This window comes from Amphimedon queenslandica, unplaced genomic scaffold (genome assembly GCF_000090795.2).
Source record: "Amphimedon queenslandica unplaced genomic scaffold, v1.1 AMPQUscaffold_13200, whole genome shotgun sequence".
NCBI lineage: Eukaryota > Metazoa > Porifera > Demospongiae > Haplosclerida > Niphatidae > Amphimedon > Amphimedon queenslandica.
The window spans coordinates 79,826-99,237 of record NW_003546564.1 but is presented as its reverse complement, the minus strand read 5'-3'; the positions used below and the strand labels follow the sequence as shown (position 1 = coordinate 99,237).

General features: G+C 35.4%; 4 protein-coding genes across 5 annotated transcripts; 2 read left to right on the top strand and 2 right to left on the bottom strand.

Annotated features, from left to right (window-relative positions):
• Nucleotides 1–42: 42 nt before the first annotated feature.
• LOC100632335 (myosin-IIIb-like) lies at nt 43–8,070 on the bottom strand. The gene is made up of 23 exons (XM_020000310.1): nt 7,432–8,070; nt 7,044–7,103; nt 6,667–6,840; nt 6,498–6,581; nt 6,384–6,448; nt 6,204–6,312; nt 5,543–5,684; nt 5,139–5,291; nt 4,582–4,703; nt 4,237–4,365; nt 3,933–4,046; nt 3,717–3,886; nt 3,505–3,663; nt 3,338–3,406; nt 2,579–2,693; nt 2,453–2,533; nt 2,295–2,404; nt 2,161–2,243; nt 994–2,108; nt 722–838; nt 609–664; nt 318–476; nt 43–268 (listed from the first exon to the last, which is right to left on the bottom strand). Exons 1-23 carry the CDS (start codon nt 7,783–7,785, stop codon nt 187–189), a joined length of 3,822 nt encoding a protein of 1,273 aa, XP_019855869.1. The 5' UTR covers nt 7,786–8,070; the 3' UTR covers nt 43–186.
• Nucleotides 8,071–8,124: 54 nt separating this feature from the next.
• LOC105313858 (DDB1- and CUL4-associated factor 17-like) lies at nt 8,125–12,315 on the top strand. 2 transcript variants are annotated; one of them, XM_020000314.1, is made up of 15 exons: nt 8,125–8,285; nt 8,382–8,449; nt 8,528–8,566; nt 8,696–8,792; nt 9,340–9,476; nt 9,520–9,589; nt 9,698–9,766; nt 10,224–10,328; nt 10,631–10,748; nt 10,995–11,137; nt 11,201–11,304; nt 11,362–11,449; nt 11,519–11,587; nt 11,828–11,983; nt 12,055–12,315. In XM_020000314.1, exons 1-15 carry the CDS (start codon nt 8,163–8,165, stop codon nt 12,157–12,159), a joined length of 1,491 nt encoding a protein of 496 aa, XP_019855873.1. In that variant the 5' UTR covers nt 8,125–8,162; the 3' UTR covers nt 12,160–12,315. The 2 variants fall into 2 exon arrangements, with proteins under 2 accessions (XP_019855873.1, XP_019855874.1); XM_020000315.1 differs by having other exon boundaries at nt 11,828–12,006.
• Nucleotides 12,276–17,690, bottom strand: LOC109584543 (tolloid-like protein 1). The gene is made up of 20 exons (XM_020000311.1): nt 17,475–17,690; nt 17,297–17,425; nt 17,125–17,242; nt 16,824–17,005; nt 16,556–16,765; nt 16,107–16,508; nt 15,937–16,059; nt 15,735–15,884; nt 15,557–15,688; nt 15,290–15,418; nt 14,508–14,630; nt 14,334–14,456; nt 14,160–14,282; nt 13,994–14,116; nt 13,818–13,943; nt 13,653–13,775; nt 13,477–13,602; nt 13,309–13,434; nt 12,813–13,262; nt 12,276–12,756 (listed from the first exon to the last, which is right to left on the bottom strand). Exons 1-20 carry the CDS (start codon nt 17,593–17,595, stop codon nt 12,410–12,412), a joined length of 3,486 nt encoding a protein of 1,161 aa, XP_019855870.1. The 5' UTR covers nt 17,596–17,690; the 3' UTR covers nt 12,276–12,409.
• LOC109584541 (uncharacterized) lies at nt 17,688–19,403 on the top strand. The gene is made up of 6 exons (XM_020000309.1): nt 17,688–17,756; nt 17,806–18,102; nt 18,160–18,429; nt 18,478–18,539; nt 18,622–18,877; nt 18,979–19,403. Exons 1-6 carry the CDS (start codon nt 17,699–17,701, stop codon nt 19,401–19,403), a joined length of 1,368 nt encoding a protein of 455 aa, XP_019855868.1. The 5' UTR covers nt 17,688–17,698.
• The last annotated feature ends 9 nt before the right edge of the window (nt 19,404–19,412 follow it).

Here is a 19,412-nt window from a genome sequence, read left to right as displayed (position 1 = left end):
TCAACTTTTCAAAGAATTTGATTTTTAATTTTAATTAAAGTATACGGAGAAATCCGTAGAACAACGGCAAATTATTGGCACCAAGCTATGACAACAAAACTTATTACCAAGAAAATAAATACTGTCATGTTTATACAAACAAACAAAACAATTATTAAATGTTATTATATATATATACATACAAAGTTACATAAACTTTTGACGAATTTTTTTGCTGATTAAAAAAGGATCTTTAAGGATTAGTCCACCTTTATTGACCGGATTATATCTATACAAAACAAACTTGTATCATTATTATCATGCTTCAAAATACCTACTTGTAATATTCGGCAAGCTCTTCTAAATTATTAAACCTGTTCTCTTCCTCGTCAGACATCAAGGACAACCCTCTACTAGTGTCTATATCGCACGACCAAACCTGACAGAGCACTCCGCCTCCAAGCGAGACTGAGAGCTTAAAAGTAAAGTTATCCGACCTAAGGAAATTCAATAAACATTCTTGAACTAAGCGGAAGCCAATAATTTGAAAATGCCATGCATGCCCCAATCATAGATCACCATGGGCATAATGAGCTAATACATGTCGTACATGTACATGCAGTACTTACTCATTATAGCCAGTATATAGAAGGTATGTTCCTTTAGGCGTAGAAGAGAGCATCAGCTAAAGGAAAGGAGAAGGTGAATCATAAGGATTATTTATATAGTTCATTGTATTTACTTTTGCATCATTTTCCCAAAGCCCGGGCAGATAACCAGGAATGATATCGCCCTCGCTGTTTTTGAAGTGTCTTGTTCTTCGTGGGTCTTTCCTCCTGAAAAAATGACCCAATCTTCTCTATAATAGCAAACAATAAAACGGAGTAAATAATGCATGCAAATGTAGATATTAAAATGACGATCTAATTTACAGCATTAATTAAATGCACTAATTTACAGCACGAAACTTGTAAAGACTAGGAAACCTACACTAGTCTACAACATTGTACACACCTTTCGGGGCTTTCTGAAATCCTCTTCAACGACTTCCCCATTGAAATAATGCATTTGTGACTGTCTGTGAATGAGGGGGACATCAAGCGGCTTCGTAGAGGAATTCTCAAGACTCTGTAGATCAATGTTACTAGACGTGCAATCAGATCCAGCCTTAGAACGAAATGATGAGGCTCCACTGTCAATTTTTAGTGTAATATCAGGCATGGAAGAGGTTTTATAAAGAGAGCTGTCTTGAGCTAAATCGTGAAGGTGTTGCAGCTTGATATCATGCGTCATATCCATGTAGGAATCGTCATCGCTGTCATTGCTCGAGCTAGTACTACTGTCTATTTGTGAAATGAAAGAAGTCGGGTCTTTTGTCTCTTCTCTTAGACCCATTGGCCCTCTTATGTCACCATCATCTTTAGTACATATCTTTGCCGGGGAGCTAGGATTAGTTGGAAAGGTCATAATCGTGTAGCCATAGCTGTCTTCATCATCTTCATAAAAAGAGGGAATTGGAGATGGCCCTGTCTGCATTGGCAGTACAGTAGATGACACTTGCTGTGTTGAGATTGCAGGGCTACTCTTTCTGCGTATAGGGAATCCAAACGAAATGTTTACTCTCTGGAACGGAACTGCGTAGTCTCCTATCTCCTCGTCTTGTTGCAATACATTGAATACAGGCATGGTTGGCATCGATGAAGGCTTTATACTCAAAGGCCCATTTATTGTCACTGGAGGTACTATAGCTGAATACTTCTTAGTTAATGAAGGCTGAGGGGCCGTGCTTGTAGTTGGAGAGTTTTTAGCTTTCGCTTCCTTCCTTTTTAGAAGTGCTTGAAGACTAGGCTTAGGTGGTGGTACAGGTGGAGCGATTTTTCTTTTCGTTGGTGGGATTGAATTATTCGATTCCTTTCTCTCTCCTTCTTTTCTGCTTGGAATGTCTTCAGGTCTAACGTGTAGGACTTTCACTCCATTGATCCCTTCTGCTCTAAATGGTTTCTTTTTGTTGCTTCCAGTTGGCTCCTTGATGCCTTCAGCTTCTTCTCTTTCTTTCTTTAAATAGCCGAACCTTTCGGCCGACTTCATAGCATCATCTCTATTGAGTTCAACAATACGCGAAAATGCTCCTAAAATAACATCAAAATTAATAAAATTATCTATTTTTTAATAGCAATTTACTTTCGCTGTGTTCTGCCACTAGTTTCATCATCAGTCCCACCTTAAGCTTATCTTGAGTCTGCTTTGTTCTCAATGGCTCATATCTATACAAGTATAAAATTAATGGCTGGATTATTTTTAATCGTTTTACTGACATTCTCCTGGATTTGTAGCCACGGAAAACTTTCTGTATAATCGTAGCACTTCCTTCCTGAGCATGCAAGAGAGAGTTCAGTCTCTCTTTGTGATAGTAGCGAAGAAAAATCTACAAAACAAATTAATTTTTTTTAATATTAATTTTTTTCAGACTTACTCTTGACTTTCCTATCTTCCAGTCAGTGATTTGTGCCTTCTCTAATATTTTAATACAGTTTTCTTTTGACAATTTCACGCTCTACAAGAATGAGGATGGATCATTATTTTGCCTTGTAAGACTCACTGTGTCTGTAAAAAGAAACGCTATGGTTCTATAGTCTTGAACAAACTCGGAGAAATAAGGTCGATAAGAGAAACCTTCTTTTCTGACCCTCACGGCCTCTACCATACCAGTGTACCTACAGAAAAATATTTCACAAATCAAAAAATATCCATCAAACATAAGGATATGTACCTATATGTATCAGAAAATGTACTAAAAACAGGAAATTCTCTCCTTTTCAATTTTGATAAAATATGGCCCAAGACCATGTACTGTGTAGTACAAGGTCTTTGGACCAATTTTGGGGGAACTTTAAAAATTAATAAAAATTTCAGTTTTGATCGGAATCAGCTCAAACTTTCTACACAGTATAAGTGCATGTATGTGTATTAGAAAATGTAATAAAAATAAGGAATTCTCTCCTTTTCAATTTTGGCAAAATTTGGCCTGAGACCCTGTACTATAGTACAGGGACTTTTACTCGATTTCGGAGCAACTTTAAATATTTGTAAAAAATCCAAATTTGATTGGAATCAGTTCAAACTTTCTACACAACGTAAGTACATGTATATGCATCAGAAACGATTATAAAAATGGAGAATTCTCTCCTAGCCATTTTTTATGAAATACCCTATACTATAATAGTACAGGGTACTTTGTCAAATTTTTGAAGTTCAATTTTGATTGACAATCATGCATAATATACATGTATGTATATATATATATATCAGAAAGAGCTATTTTGATTTAAAAAAACATAAATATTTTCCAGCTCCTCACCTTAATTGCTTTTCCACATACGAATCATCAAAAACACGTGGCTTGCATGCTACATTAGGCTTTATACACCTACAATACACAACATTAATATTAGCAATTATTATTATTATTATTATTATTATTATTATTATTATTATTATTATTATTATTATTATTATTATTGAAACCTAATGAAATGAGGAGTGGCTGAGAGCAGTTTCTCCATTAGTCTATACAAGGAGTCACGGAAGATAGCCCCAACTGTCATCCTTCTCTTTCTTCCCATCATTCTTGATTTCCTCTTAGCGCTCTTTCTCACTGACATTCTCTTCATTACAGATCTCTCACTAAAAAAAGAAAACAATAAAATTCCTCAAAAAATTTTCATTTTCCTATTTACCTTGGTTTTAGCACCACTGGATCAGTCAGTGGTTTCTTAGTCGAAAAGTCGGGGTAGCGTGTAAAAAGACACCTTAGCAAATCCATGGATGAAAATTTCAGAACCCCCTGAACCGGGTCTGGTAAAGAATCCTTATTTTTATCAATGAAGCCGCTAGCTTGATACTCAACCTATAAAACACCAGTTCTTAAAAAATCGATAATTTTAAAAACTTACATCTCCTGCATAATGCCTTATAGTAAAGGATGCTCTGTTTCCGTTATGTGCCTTATAGACTGGGGACTTTTTGAAATTCTCCTTGTACAGCTGTATAATGGCATCATCCCTTCCCTACATATACACATGTACACATGTATATTAATTATCATGTCACGCACAGCACACATGCATGAATTCATACAAGTGCCCATGTGTGTGTATACATGCATCCATCAAAGTGATTAGTAAATACATTTCTAGTGAATAACAACGCTATTCTAATCAGCTATTCTAATGGATAATAGTAGCAATATTGTCTTACATTGATTCTGCATTGTTCGTCGATCAGTGACAATAGACCAATAGGTCTAGATAACAGGAGGTCCAGCACAGGCTGGTTGCTTTGGTAAGATATAGCCACACCCTCCAGCCCCTCCTTCTCGTACTCCTCCTATGAAAAGTACATACATTTAATTCTTTAAAAAAAATATGTAGTCAATGCTTTTTAATACAAAATAGAGAGAAGAGACAGAGAGAGAGAAAGCTTATTCTTAACCTCCTTTTAAAAATTCAATAGCCAAATTATCACTATCATTATAATCATCATTATTAGTTATTATTACCACTATCACATCATCATCATCATCATTGATGTCGTTTCCATTACCTTTTCCATTGCAAATATCTGCTCGTTAAAGTACTGCTGCAACTGCTCGTTAGCTAGATTAATGCAGAGCTGCTCGAAACTGTTAACACGAAAGCACTCGAATCCAAAAATATCCAAGATACCTGGAAAAGAAAAGAAACACGTCACTATCATAATAATAAATAATAACATTTCTATGCAGTAAATACATTGTATTTGGCAGTTTCATATGTTGTGATAATACAAAGGATGTGTAGTGTACACTGTAACCAAATCATACCCTTTCATGTTGAGCAATAAATCCCCTGACAATCTGACAAATTTTAAATCCCCATTTTAGTACATTACACCATGCAAATATTACATGTACATACACATGTAGGCCTAAATATGGACAAATGCTTCTACAAGCATAAGAATAGTAAATATTAACTCTAAAACCACAAGTGGAAATTCCAAATCAAGCTTTTCAATGCTGGCACTATTGGCTGTATTTTTTATACTGCTTCTTGAATTGTGGAGCTACTTTCGAATGATGCCATAAGCAGCTGTTTATTAAAACGAATGATTTGCTTTACCAATGGTTAGGGTCCTTGAAGGATCCTGACAGTTCAAGTAGACGTTGATTCTTGAAATCAACCAACTGAAGAGTCGGAAATAAAGCTCTTTGGCCATAGCATCACGAGTTTCACGAGCTTTCGAGGGAGTGTAGAGCTTATCCACAGTTTCCCCTGTAAAGGAATAAGACAAAAGGTACTAAAACATGAACTAATTTTATAGTAGAATACATACAAGTATATTACTATCTTATAACTATTATTAACATATCATTTATAATAACAACAAAGCGAAGAGTGATGCATTGAGCAATTCAAAGCAAGCCCCAAAGCAAAACTGAGGCCTGAAATAACAATAGCAACACTTTACTAATGGTATTTCAAGCATTTATTACTATTATTAGTAGTAGCAGTAGTAGCAATACCTCTTGTTGTAGTTCGGAGGGTTGTTAGTGCAAATGATAAGTGCTCCGCGGACTCCAGACCCAATAATTCAGTGACAGTCTTGGCTCCTTCCTTATTTAGTATAATGGCTGAATCATCTTCCCTGGTCTGACTGCCAAACTCCTGGTTAGCAACAACAGGAAAATATAATTTGTGGACATTATGGACAGATATATCCCATTTTTTACATACATATATATGTAAATGCAAGCCCCACACAATGGGGTACAAATTGGGGAATGATTTAATTATAAATGCAGCAGAAAAATGTTAATATTACACACATGTGTAATTCCGATTATCTGATTTACGATACATTTTAATTAAGCAGTATGTACAGTAAAGTGGGACATTTTCGAGGGACTAAAATTTGGCAAATTGCTAAATTTTGGTGATTGGCAAATTTTAATTTGGAAAATTTGTGGCCACGTGCCATTGAGCATGCGTATATGGCTCAAAATGGCGGATTTTATTTTGGCGAATGGCTATCAAAATGCCAAATTCACCAAATTTAATTCCCTCCAAAATTTCCTGCTATACGGTACATGTAGAAAGTCTTCATGCAATGTGTAACCATCATAGCAAGCTTCATGGTCTATGCTGGGCAGGAGTTTAATGAGAACCGGAAGTGTTTTGACTTACAATGTTGCCAATGTGTAAGATGGCAGCCAGGATTGTAATGACCTCCAGTATCTCATTAGGATTGAATCCAATCTCCACCATGCACTTCTCTATTCGATCAAAAGAGTCCCTATATTATGATATAGAATAAAAGTAAGTTGTTTTTATGTAGAGACATAAGAAGGATATGCTATCTCTCACTTCTTTGTAATGGCTCTGGATGCCGTCAAATCATTTGCCGGGAGATACTGATATTGAGAAGATTGCTATAGATAGTACGAAAACAAGTCAATGCTAAAATAATATAAATCTCACAGTTTGTACCTCGAGCTTTAGAGTTTTAAGAACATCTGGAGAAGACCCGTACAATAAGTGATAAAATATGTGGAAATTCTGCTCCTATAAAAACAGACGAATAATTTTGGTATGTAACATGCATATGCCTTTCCATCCTTCATTAAATACTATGCTCTTCTTTTCGTACTTTTAAGTTCTGATGACAAACTCGTGACTTCTCAAGGAGATAATGCTCAAGACTTGCTCCTACTATCCCGCCTTGAAGAGGAGAGAAGAAGATTTGAACAAACTTGCCGAATCGACTAGAATTGGAGTTTAAGACCGTCCGTGCATTTCCAAAAGCTTCCAAAACAGGATCAAGCTATAACGAAATAAACAAAATGTAATCCAATTAATTTATTACTACTTGGATGTGTTCAATATAATCATTATTATACAGCTCAGTGGTGATACATGTAGCTGGAATGTGAATGCGTGTAGCTAACAACATTACGGATCCTGATTGCAAAATGATATAACCAAGAAGAACTAGATATGAAGGAAGGGAGTGGGTTATCATTTTACCTTTGTTATCTTTCTCTGAAGTTTCTTAGCAAACCCACTAGATCTGCTCATCCTAATTAACTGTATGAAAACAATAGATTAAAATACATGCAATACAGTAAACATGCCAAACAATCCATCACATGTTTAACACGTAAAGGTTTTCAATTTCCATTTTTAAGGCATCATTATAGACTGTAATGTTATTGTTTCATTATAGAGCTCAAACTATTTTAATTTTAAAGCAAAAAGATGATCTCAATATATATTATATGTATAATATGCATCATTAATAAAACAATGGATTTTCGTAAACATGCAAACTAGACCAGCTAAAAATAAATTTCGCAGTTTGCAAAGCTCATACTGTAATAGCATCAAATATGACACGTAGGGAATCCTTCCATACCTGTTGTATCACCAACTTTGACGACTCTGTCTTTCCTGCTCCACTTTCTCCACTGATGACACAAATCTGACTCTTTTTGCTGTGAAGCATGGCAGTGAAGGCTCTGGCAGCTACAGCATAGATGTGAGGCGGTAATTCATCCCAGGAGCCATCAGCAGCATACTTCTTGGAGGCATCCTCGCTATAATAACATTCTTCGAGTTCTCTGAAGGGATTCACTGCAACAAGAATGTCTCCAACGTCAGTGTAGATGATATCCCGCGAGTAGCGGCACGAAATGGCGTCCAGGAGGCTCTTTTCGCTCAGGTCTGCGAGTGATGTTAGGTTGTCTTCCTCTCTCCTTCTCTCATTCATAGTTTCTGGTGCTTTTTTTCTTGCAGAGCATCACAGTGAGCTTATCATAAATGCCGAATGCATCGAGAAAATTTGTAAAACGAATATTTAGAATCGAGACTATACGGTTGACGTGGGCGTCAATCACACAGCAGGAAAAAACAAGGGAAATGTTGGCACGAAATCCATTCACACTAACTGTAGTCCTGCTAAATTACAATTGCGATTCTAAAAGTTCTTTCCATAGAGTTTCTACTTGCTAAATCCTTAGTTTTCACCTTCCATGCTGGCTTAAGTCTGCATGTGTTTACCGTAGTCTGCGTAGATTAAAAATTTTACGGAGTTTAATCTCCGCCTACTGAGCATGCGCAATAACAGTTCGCGGGCTTAGCAACAAAATGGCTGCTTACAAGGAAGGTGAGCATCACGTCTCGAATCTTCTCTTCAGACGAACTATTGAGTTGGACGATAATTTGAGAGATGTGATTACCTCAAAAATCGTACACAATGTGATACTAGAGGTAATGCAACACAGTAATTGCCCAAGATCCTCCAATTAAAAGATAATTGCTAAAATGATATTACTTTTATCTACATATTAATTTTTTGTTAAACAGCCTACTGTTTCTTTTGAAAATGTTTGGCACAAAACATCGCGATATCCGATATGCATTGGACTGGACAGGTAAAGGTATTTATTCTTTTATTCTTTTTCTTCCAAAAAAGGAGTGAAGGAAGAAATTATTTTAAACTTTATTTTTAGACGGATCTACTTCAATAATCACACGGAAGGATATTTTAAGTAAGTCTTCTAATTATTTATTAATTATATTACTTCAGGGGCGGAAAGGAAGTTCTTCAGGAAATTAATTATTAATATTTAATAAGTGCAGGAACTTTTTTTATCAGTTAATGCACTTAATTTGTGTAGTGACGGTCCTGGGGGAGAACCTCGCCGCCTTTTTCATTTCCCTCCTATAAGACAAGAGGAAAGACACTGTGGAGCTTTACTCTACTTTTGCCATATTGTAAGGTTAATATTATCATATAGGGGCTATATTTCACTGGAAATAAATTTTGCTAATTTTGCGTTTTTATTAAATTCGCAAAATTAAATTCCACAAAAAAGGTGTGACACACTAGGAAAAATAGCTACAGAAGGTAAGATTCTCACAAATCTATACCAACAAATGGCAAGTCTGAACAAATTCGTGAAATGTTATACCAAAAAAAATAATAAAACCACTATATAGTATGAGAGGATTTATGTATTAAAATAAAAACAAAGGAGAGATGGGAGAGAGAGAGACAGAGTGACAGTATGACTGACTGAAGCCTCCGATTAGCTTGTTTGATGTGACAGCTGTTTAGTCAACAATTTCCTTTTATGTAGGGCTCTCCCCTCTTTCTTTGGTATCTATTTTTGTCACTGCATAATGCATACACCATTGTGATCCATGATAGAGTTGTGAGCGTGCCCAATTTTAAATTATGATAGCCTTATCTAACCTCTATCCATGTTTTAGAGTAGTATACTCCAAACTAATGTTCATAATTGAGTTGTTGTTTTGCTAGAGGGACAAACCTCTCTTTGAGGAAGAAAAAGAAGTCTGTTTGATGATCCTCACCTACGACGGTTTTCTCAAGATCCTAAACGCCGACACTAGGAAGGTCCTTCGCTCAGTGTATCTATCCACAGCCGTTCCTTTTAGGTACTTTAATTGTGAGTGGGCATATCTGTCACTTCTGATGTAGATATTTGTCGTGGGCGGAGTATTTGGAGTCTGTATTAGTGAAATCAGCGTTTAATAGGGCCCGAGATAATGTAATTAATATTAGCGTTTTGTTTTGTTTTGTTTGCTTGCATAATAATTATAGTAATTATGCTATTTTGTGTGTGTGTATGACTGCCTGTGTTGTTTCCGTTCAAAAGGTGTTATCGCTGTTGCTGTTCAAGATCCACCCACTCAAACTCATCGTTCATTTCAACATTTCCAAACAAGTAAAGGGGATTAGTCATTATTTGTTTGATAACACCCAGGAAATATTCCCTAAACAAAGAATTGTGCCAATTAACATAAAGAGACCACTTTATCACATACATTGTACACATGTGGTGGTTCATTATCAACATTAAAATAAAAAATGAAATTAAAACTTACAATTTATACTGTGTAATATCTAGTAATATCTCTCCATAATAAGAAAATTAACCAAAAAGAGAGAGATGAATAAAATACAATAGTTGACAATAGAGATTAAGGGCTTTCATTAAGAAATACACAGAGGTGGTATTCTTAACTTTGCCCATTCATAAACTAGTTACAGCAAACATCAGTGGTAGTTTCATATTTATTTGTACTACTGCCAAGTATTGTACATGTATGCCATTTATATCTTTACATGTATATCTAACTGCATGTGAATGTTATTCACTGTTGTTATGCATTTCTGTCTAGATATTTGGTAATCAGTTGTATGACATTTCCATCAGTGATGATCTACTGTTAGTCTTTACTCATCGCTCGTGTAAATATTACAGTCTTCAATGGATATTGGATAATGTTAGTTTAAATCATGTATGGTGTGTGTGTGTGTGTTTGCTGTGAAACGACCCCCTCCCTGTACCTTATGGAGCTTCTGTGGTCAGTTCAAAACAGAAACAGTTCAAAACAGAAACAGTTCTTGAGAATAGAAAAGCCATAATGTTAATGATATTAATAATTATAATAATAATAATAATTATTATTAAAAACAAGAATGAAACAACAACAACAAAATGACAACAATTGAAACAAAGAATATTATTATTATTATTATTATTATTATTATTATTATTATTATTATTATTATTATTATTTATTAGTGTCAAACGACTCCAGCTGTACAGTTAGATGCTCCATATCACAGCAGAGACCCTCTCACGCCATCTTTTATACCAGGAGTGTATCCCAATGGGATCCCAATCAACTGTATCGTCACATGTAAGTACTGATCCATTTACCCTGTGGTTCCTTTTTTTCAAGGGCTGTAAATTACGCAAATTTGCCTAAAAATCTATTTTGTGGGTTTAATTTTTGCGAATTTATTTCATCTGCCATCTTGTACCATAATAATTTGATTTTTGCAAAGTAATTTTTGTGAATCTTCAAAAAAATTGCACAATCCGCAAAATTTACAGCCCTCAACAAAAGGTGCTCTACAGTAATCTCATGTGACTTGTATACTAGCCCTTCCTCCATTGTTGTTTGAGACCAGCTGTAATCCGACTGTCGGTGTTTCATTTGGTGGCTCTCCATTTATTTATCTTCATAATCGCAAGTCAAACTGCAATAGCGATTTCTTGATCAAGGACTTTCGTTCTGGAAGAGTTGTGAGTGATATTGGAGTCCCTTCTCTATTTAATTTTCTCCCTCTCTCTCTCTATCTCTCTCAGCTTAAAAACTTAATGACAAATACGGCTCAATTTCATCCTGACGTGGTCGCCTTTCATTTCGAAGACTATCAAAGAATTTTACAGATAAGCGGCTGCACTTTGAGGTATAAGCCATTGTAGCTACTGTATGTTTGATTAGCGTATTTTGAATTTATTTCCAGCTGCTATAGATATTCTCCTATAACAGGGTCTATTGATATTTGTTATGTGAATGAATTTAAAGAATTGATGGATGAACAAGACAATCAGGTAATGGCAATTCGAAAATCAACATTAATTATTATTATTTTAATTTTATTGTTATTATTTGTATTTTAGCCATTGATATCTAGCAGAGGGCGTGTCATTAAGAGATTATACAAGAAAGAGCAATTGGATTACCTTGTTGTATGTTAAAAGAGAGAGAGAGAGGAGAATAAGGGAGAGACTGCACTAAACTAAAAATTTCAATACAGCACAAGCGCATCAATTATAAGAAAGTTTGAACTACATGTGCAATTCCAACACTGTTATGGCTGTCTGAAAAATAAGATACATTTCTGATTCCAAGCCCATTATTTTGAGCTATGACTATTTAAAAAATATTTAATGCCTTATAAGGTTAATTGATTGACTCCTCCCCTCTAGTCTGCTGTACAGGACCTGGACTATGAAAATGAAACAAATTTACTTTATGCTGTCATTACCGTCCCCGAGGGAGAACAGACGATAGCATTTCTTTGCTTTCTTGACGACAAAACTGGTGCTGTCACTAAAAAGGTCCCCCTGCCAACGTGGAGTCCAGTAGGTGCTCAAACAATGAAAATGTATTAGAATCCTTTCCTCATTTCTCCTTTCTGTCTGGTTTTTTTCAGATTGGTGGCAATTGTGTATATCATGAACTAGATTGTATCATACACATTGTCAGTTTCTCCAGTAATCACACTTGCTACTTCTATCGGCTAAGAAGAAATGTATAATATCAAATCAAATCAAATTTATCAATTTTTAATTGGGCAAAGCCCCAACTGGTGAAATCTGTATGTAGGTATGAATCTGTAGTGGCATTGGATGGAGCCCCTTAATGTTTATGTAATTTTTTGATTCATAACAATTATCAGTATTTTTAATCATTACACATATGAGAAAAATGTCACAGAAGAAAGGAAAACGAAATTAAAACAATGACAAAAAGATGTGATACAGTTTATCATCCACAGACAACACCACTCAATCGGATATAGTGACCAAACCCTCAAAGCCGCGATACTTTGATGGCTCAATCCCATTGTATGAGACAACCATAAGGTAATTATGAGCCGTAAAAACTGTCTCTCCTTTCGCATTACACATTGCACCGATTTGTTGAGAAAACTGGAAATCACTATAGACAATAAGCCTGTCCTGAGTATTGCTACACGATTCATAATTAAGATCAGTATACAGTATAGTGAGGGTGACTGTTCTTTGGGACGAAATGACGTAATAGTTACAGTTGAGAGAGCTTGTGTATTTTGAAGGAAAGTCAGGGAGTGAAAACCTTTGTCCGTTACTTACAACGCCAAAACAAGACTTGACTTTATAGGATTAAAATAAATATAATAATAATTATTATTATTATATTCAGACTCACCGTTTGTTTGTGAGGGAAGAACAGTCTCATATTTAAGACTAGCAGAGTCACTGCTATTGCCTGTTTCATACACGACACTCAATTCATTAATGGAGGAAATGATTGGGGACAAGGGAAAGCTCCCACCACATGTCCTGAGTAGCGATATAGAAGAAACCGGCTCTATGCCACTGAATATTTCAATGGACCCTCCATTAGAGCAAGAGATGGAGAGAGACAGGAATGTCAACTTGATGGCCTGGTTTGCATTGGGTATTTGTATCGTCCATGTTACATTACTTGTGTTGAGATTAATGGAACCAGAAGCAGTTGTGTGCGAGACGATATAATTGCATTGGTATCCATTGGAAGATAAGCGAAAGCTACTGGGACAAGAGCAAGTATACGAACCATTTGTATTGTGGCAGTAGTGACTGCAATTATGAGTCCTTTGAGAGCATTCATTAATATCTAAAGTAAATTGAAAATTTAAGACAAATAATAGACACCATAAAACCTGCACAAGATCCATTGTCTGCTGTAGAGAAATGGAAGCCCTCAGGACACAAGCAAGTATAGGATCCTTCAGTATTTATACAAGACCAATTGCAGCCATGATTGCTTGAAGAACATTCATTAATATCTGCATGGAAGTTAGTTGTGACTTATCAGCTATTAGGTTTACCTGAGCAATCCTTGTCATTACTTGATAGCACGAAGCCACTAGGACATGAACAAGTGTATGAGCCATTTATATTATGACAGAAATGACTACAATTATTAGTACTGGCTTCACTGCATTCATTAATATCTACACTACAGCCATAACTCTGCTGTAATATTGATTAATGTAATTTATACCTGTACAAGATTTGCCATCAATTGAAAGCTGAAAGCCTTTAGGACACAGACACCTATAAGAGCCTTCAGTATTAAGGCAAGAGCCTTGGCAGCCATGATTGCTTGAAGAACATTCATTAATATCTGCATGGAAGTTAGTTGTGATGTATCAGCCAACAGGTTTACCTGAGCAATCCTTGTCATTACTTAATAGCACGAAGCCATTAGGACATGAACAAGTGTATGAGCCATTTATATTGTGACAGAAATGACTACAATTATTAGTACTGGCTTCATTGCATTCATTAATATCTACACTACAGCCATAACTATCCTGTAATATTGATTAATATAATTTATACCTATACAAGATTTGCCATCAATTGAAAGCTGAAAGCCTTTAGGACACAGGCACCTATAAGAGCCTTCGGTATTAAGGCAAGAGCCTTGGCAGCCATGATTGCTTGAAGAGCACTCGTCGATATCTAGAAAAATAAAGGTATAATCTTCTAAAGTATAATCCTATACCTGAGCAATTTTTATAGTCATTTAAAAGGAGCATTCCTTGAGGGCAAGAGCAAGTATAAGATCCATTAGTATTATGACAGAAATGACTGCAGTTATGGACACCAGAGCTACATTCATTTATATCTATCAATAAAATAGGTTTGTGGAGATTATACACAATGTATTTCTAGTGACCTGTGCATGTTCCACTTTCAAGCAATGTCCTAAATCCTGAGGGACAAGTGCAAAGGTATGATCCTTCCTTGTTGAGGCATCCATATTTGCAGTTATGAAGATTCAAAGTACACTCATCAATATCTGTAAGGAAGATTGAGTATTATGCATCATTTAATACATACAGCAGTTAACCTATGCAGGTCCTCCCATCATCGGCCAGATCAGTGCCAGAAGGACAAGAACATGTATATGATCCATCTGTATTTTGACAGTCATGCGTGCAATTGGCTAAACCACTACTGCACTCATTTATATCTGTGTTAAAAAAGGAGTTTAAAAATCTAATTTTGCTTGGAATCAGTTCAAACTTTTTAGGCAACATAAGTACATGTATAATGTATCAGAAGATGTAATAAAAGTGAAGAATTCTCCCCTTTTCATTTTTGGCAAAATTTGGCCGAAGACCCTGTATATAGTACAGGGACTTTGGTCCAATTTTTGAGTAACTTTAAAAATTTGTAAAAAATCCAATTTTTATCGGAATCAGTTCAAACTTGCTACACAACATAAGAACATGTATATGCATCAGAAAAAGTTATTAAAATGGAGAATTCTCTCCTAGTCATTTTTGGAAAAATTTGGCCGAAGACCCTGTACTATATATAGTACAGGGACTTTGGCCAATTTTTGAGTAACTTTAAAAATTCATAAAAAATCCAATTTTTATCGGAATCAGCTCAAACTTGCTACGCAACATAAGAACATGTATATGTATCAGAAAAAGTTATAAAAATGGAGAATTCTCTCCTAGTTATTTTTGGCAAAATTTGGCTGAAGACCCTGTACTATAGTACAGGGACTTTGGCCCAATTTTTGAACAACTTTAAAATCTACTGACAAGAAATGGAGCACTATAAACAAAATCCTGTGGGAAGCCCCAAGTATTATACTGATATATAACATTTAAAAATTACCAACACAGGTGTGAAGATCCGGCCCATATGTGTAGCCATCAGCACACAAACACAAAAAGTCTCCATCAAAATTGACACAGGTTGCACAGTGATGCTCTGGTCTTATGAACTCTAAGCACTCATTCACATCTTAAAGAGGGAGAGAATATTAAAACAAAGAAGAAAGAAAAAAGGAGAGAATTAGCATTAACAATTTATTTACTAGACAAACAAAAAATAAAGATGAGGATAGAAGTAGAGATGCATGACATTTAATTATTCATTTACCAGAGCAATTTTTTCCATCACTTGATAGTTTGAATCCTCTCTTACACAAGCAGTGGTAGCTGTTCAACTCATTGACACAAAACTGTGAACACTGACTGAGCGAAGTGTTCAAACATTCATTAACATCTACAGCTATAGAAGCACTACTCATTATCTCTTAAAGTTAAAGATCTCTTACGTATGCAGTTAGTTCCATGACTATTGAGAGTATAACCATCACTACAACAATCATCATCATCATCATTAAGGCAAGTACAAGTATGACTTCCTGCAATATTAGTGCAGGAGTACTTACAGCCTCCATTATCACTAGCACACTCATTAATATCTAAAGGAGAGGGCCCTACTGGATAATAATGTGTATATTATACATATTATACCTATGCATGTTTTTCGGTCACATGATAGGTACATCCATTCTGGGCAGGAGCAAAAGAAAGAGCCGAAAGTGTTAGTACAAGTGTGAGAGCAACCAGCAATCCCTTCACTACATTCGTTTATATCTACAAGCAAATATAACAAGGGGAATTAATGACACTAGCTGACCGACCTCCAGTGATTGTAGTAATGCTTATTCCAGTGAAAACCTCATAGCTAAAAGTATTGAAATGATCAGTGTGGTATTTTATCATCACAACTGTGTCTCTGAACTTTTCCTCTACACGAGAGTCCGAGCAATACTTGTTTCCCCAGGCACCGTTTGAATGAATACGAACGTAATCTTTTGTACATAGACCTCCTCCTGAGTTTTCCAGGCTTACAAGGATTGTCAGTGAAGTCTCCATTCCACTTGGTACTACCAGTATCCACTGACAGTCGATGTTGTGATCGAAAACCCAGTTAAAGGAGATGGTCCCTTTGAAAACCTCACCGCAGTTTGAATAGGGAAGAGGAGGAATGGGATTAAGAGGAGGCAGCTGTATGGTTGAATTTAAAGAAGAGTTTGATGTACCTGAAATATGAAATAATTTGTAATATGAGAATATCATAATTTCTCACCACATTTATAAAGTTTATTGATTTGAACAAAGTCCAATCGAGACGGGCACTGACCAGGACCGACAATGATACCAGTTGAAAGCGATACTATGGTATAAAGGTGACCAGCCTTTGAAAAAGCAGTAGGAGAATAGTGCATGATACTGTTGTGGTCATATGGGACCCCAAGAGAATCTATGACACTAGAAGGAAGCTTCTGAAAATTGTGAACTAAAAAAAGGAGAAATTGCCACATAAAAGAATAGATTTAGTTGCTTATATAACATACGTGCTGTAGGTACTATGTTCTCAGTTATTATCCTAACGTATTTGTCACGATCGGGTCTGCTCTGCTCGTGATACAATCCCATTACATGGCCGAGCTCGTGTGACACAGTTCCTTTAGAAAAGCAGTCGCGGTTCAATGATAGGCCTTGTTTACAACCAACACGACCAATGTACGAGCAACAACTGAATTAAGAAAAATAAATAAGCTATTAGTTTATATTGATTTTAGTGCATTGATATTAATGGTGATTTGATCAGTGATTCTGATTTTGTAAATATCATTGATTGATTTGTGATCTTACCCTCTTGAGCTAAGGGATATCATGACATAACCAACTGAGCTCTCTTCTTCTCTGAAGCGAATGCACGTGTGATTCTCCCAGTCAATCATTGCTTCCAGAATAGTTCTCTTCTCACTCTCTACAAAAAAATTATATTTAATTTCTGCTAAAGACTTCAGCCATTTTATCATACCTGTGAATTGAGTGTCAATTTTGTAATAAATGACATTGTTGGGCCAGAGGCGAGATTCATTACTGATTAAAGCTCTTTTTGTAACTTTGTGAAATAGCTGTGGCCAGACTGCATCTCCATCTTGAATATCTATTTTAATATTAAAATAATTACTAATCCTCACAGTTCATATTCTTACCTCCAGGATATGACTGGCAAGGCTCTTCATAATTTCTGGAACAATCAGTCTGGGCTGCAGCAGAACTGATGAATGTTACTGTCAGAAGGAAAAGTAGAAGAGTTGCATGCAGCCACAACATAGTGACAGAAAGAAGGAGGAGGAAAGGGAAGGGCTGGAGCTATTGTTGTGGTTGTATTTAAACAGCAAAACCGCACCACTGTTGTCATATCCTCGTATTCAAGATGCTGCAAGCATTGTTTTTAATGGTATCTTTAGCATGTTTTGTAAAGGGAACACCAAGTAAGCTACAGCTATGTAGGTTAGACGTAGATTGCATCTATTCTTCTAGTTATTCTTGTTCCACCTTCACCAATTAATGCAAGTCTGGGCTCAACTGCAGTGTTTACCTGTGTGTGTCATGATTGTATTGGACAATATTGGCTTGTTAATGGTATGTCTGCAGCATATCAGGAAATCCAAGATAAAGGTGTTTTGCCAAACGGACCGAACATTTTTCCCAATGGCAGTAAGCAATATAATGTATCAGTGCCTGCAACTGTTCAGTGGAATGAATCAACAATACAGTGTGTTGTTCATAATTGGGAATATTTCCCTGAAAGCCCAATAGTACAACTGATGGTGCAAGGTAATTTTATAATAATAACAATTAGATCTATTACAGTATGATTTCATTTTAACTTAGGTTTGTTGTCAAATGTTACTGCTACAGTGACACAAATTAATAGCACAACATTATTACTTAAATATGAAGCACCATATACACTAACAGGAATACCGATATTATATTATACTATAGTAATATCAACAACTGATATGTCAGTTAATATTACTGATACACAGTACAATTTATATCTTAATGAGTTTTGTTCCACTTATAATATTAGCATAACACCATGGAATATTGTTGGTAAGGGCAATACTACCATGCTGTCAGGCATCATATTATATCAAAGTAAATTTAAGGGTATTATTATTAGAATATCATAATAATTATTTTTAGCTGCAGTTACTACAACACCACACTTTATTGAAGAGTATATTGGAACTTATATTATATTTCAGGTAAATATAATAGCTCTATTATCTGCAAAAATTACAAAATTTTATTAAGCAGTTTACATCATGGATTATTTTACCTTTTTAGTACAACAATTACTGTATTGGAACAGTGCCGCAATTGGTTTTATTGCTAATAAATGAGCAAGAATATCATTGCTCATTGGCATCTCCTACTACTAATAATTGCACTGTTACTACTGGAGATATAAATAACAATGTTAATGTTACCATTAATATAAGTGAAGTATTGGAGTATGGAGCTAAATACACTGTTAAAATGTCACTTTTTACTATTAATAATGTTGACTTTATTCACTCTAATGATTTCACATTCAAATTCAGTAAGTATGTGTGTATTATATATCATACTAAACAGGTCTATATACAAAAATATAGACCTGAGGTAGACGTCCAAGGATGTAATATTTTTCTTTTCACACAGACACATATCATGTCATTTCTGCTGCTATATTGTCAATTAATGACTCAGCTGTTTGCCTCCAGTGTATTTTTAGAAATAATTCCCAATCAACAGGTTGCTATGGAGTATTTAAACCAATTAATAACACTGAAGGAGGATCAACAACAGTATATTACAAAATAATAAAGCCACTGATGGATACAGTAGCTATTGGTTGTGCTAATACATTGCCTAATGGAATGTACAGTGTATCAATATTAGATGCATTGAGTTATCAAGAGGGAAGATTCAATAACACAGCCATCAATATGTCATCCATAATAATTATTAATAACACTATTATTACTGATGCCGGCATTACTAGCAGTAGCAGTGTAATATTTATATCCACTACAATATATGGTAATTTGAAACTGAGTATTTTTAATTGTGTCAATTTTTTATAGACCCAGAGA

Bases quoted from the DNA above. Each gene is read 5' to 3' on its own strand.
- LOC109584541 (XM_020000309.1), top strand. From the start codon at position 17,699: ATGCTGCAAGCATTGTTTTTAATGGTATCTTTAGCATGTTTTGTAAAG. The intron at 17,757-17,805 runs GTAAGCTACAGC...CTATTCTTCTAG, and splicing joins TTTTGTAAAGGGAACACCAA to TTATTCTTGTTCCACCTTCA. The intron at 18,878-18,978 runs GTAAGTATGTGT...CTTTTCACACAG, and splicing joins TGATTTCACATTCAAATTCA to ACACATATCATGTCATTTCT.
- LOC105313858 (XM_020000314.1), top strand. From the start codon at position 8,163: ATGGCTGCTTACAAGGAAGGTGAGCATCACGTCTCGAATCTTCTCTTC. The intron at 8,286-8,381 runs GTAATGCAACAC...TTTGTTAAACAG, and splicing joins TACACAATGTGATACTAGAG to CCTACTGTTTCTTTTGAAAA. The intron at 11,984-12,054 runs GTAGGTGCTCAA...GGTTTTTTTCAG, and splicing joins CCCTGCCAACGTGGAGTCCA to ATTGGTGGCAATTGTGTATA.
- LOC109584543 (XM_020000311.1), bottom strand. From the start codon at position 17,595: ATGTTGTGGCTGCATGCAACTCTTCTACTTTTCCTTCTGACAGTAACA. The intron at 17,243-17,296 runs GTATGATAAAAT...ATTTTTTTGTAG, and splicing joins AATTGACACTCAATTCACAG to AGAGTGAGAAGAGAACTATT. The intron at 14,457-14,507 runs GTTAACTGCTGT...TCTTCCTTACAG, and splicing joins TGATGGGAGGACCTGCATAG to ATATTGATGAGTGTACTTTG.
- LOC100632335 (XM_020000310.1), bottom strand. From the start codon at position 7,785: ATGAATGAGAGAAGGAGAGAGGAAGACAACCTAACATCACTCGCAGAC. The intron at 6,449-6,497 runs GTGAGATTTATA...TACTATCTATAG, and splicing joins TAAAGCTCGAGGTACAAACT to CAATCTTCTCAATATCAGTA. The intron at 269-317 runs GTAGGTATTTTG...TGTTTTGTATAG, and splicing joins GAGCTTGCCGAATATTACAA to ATATAATCCGGTCAATAAAG.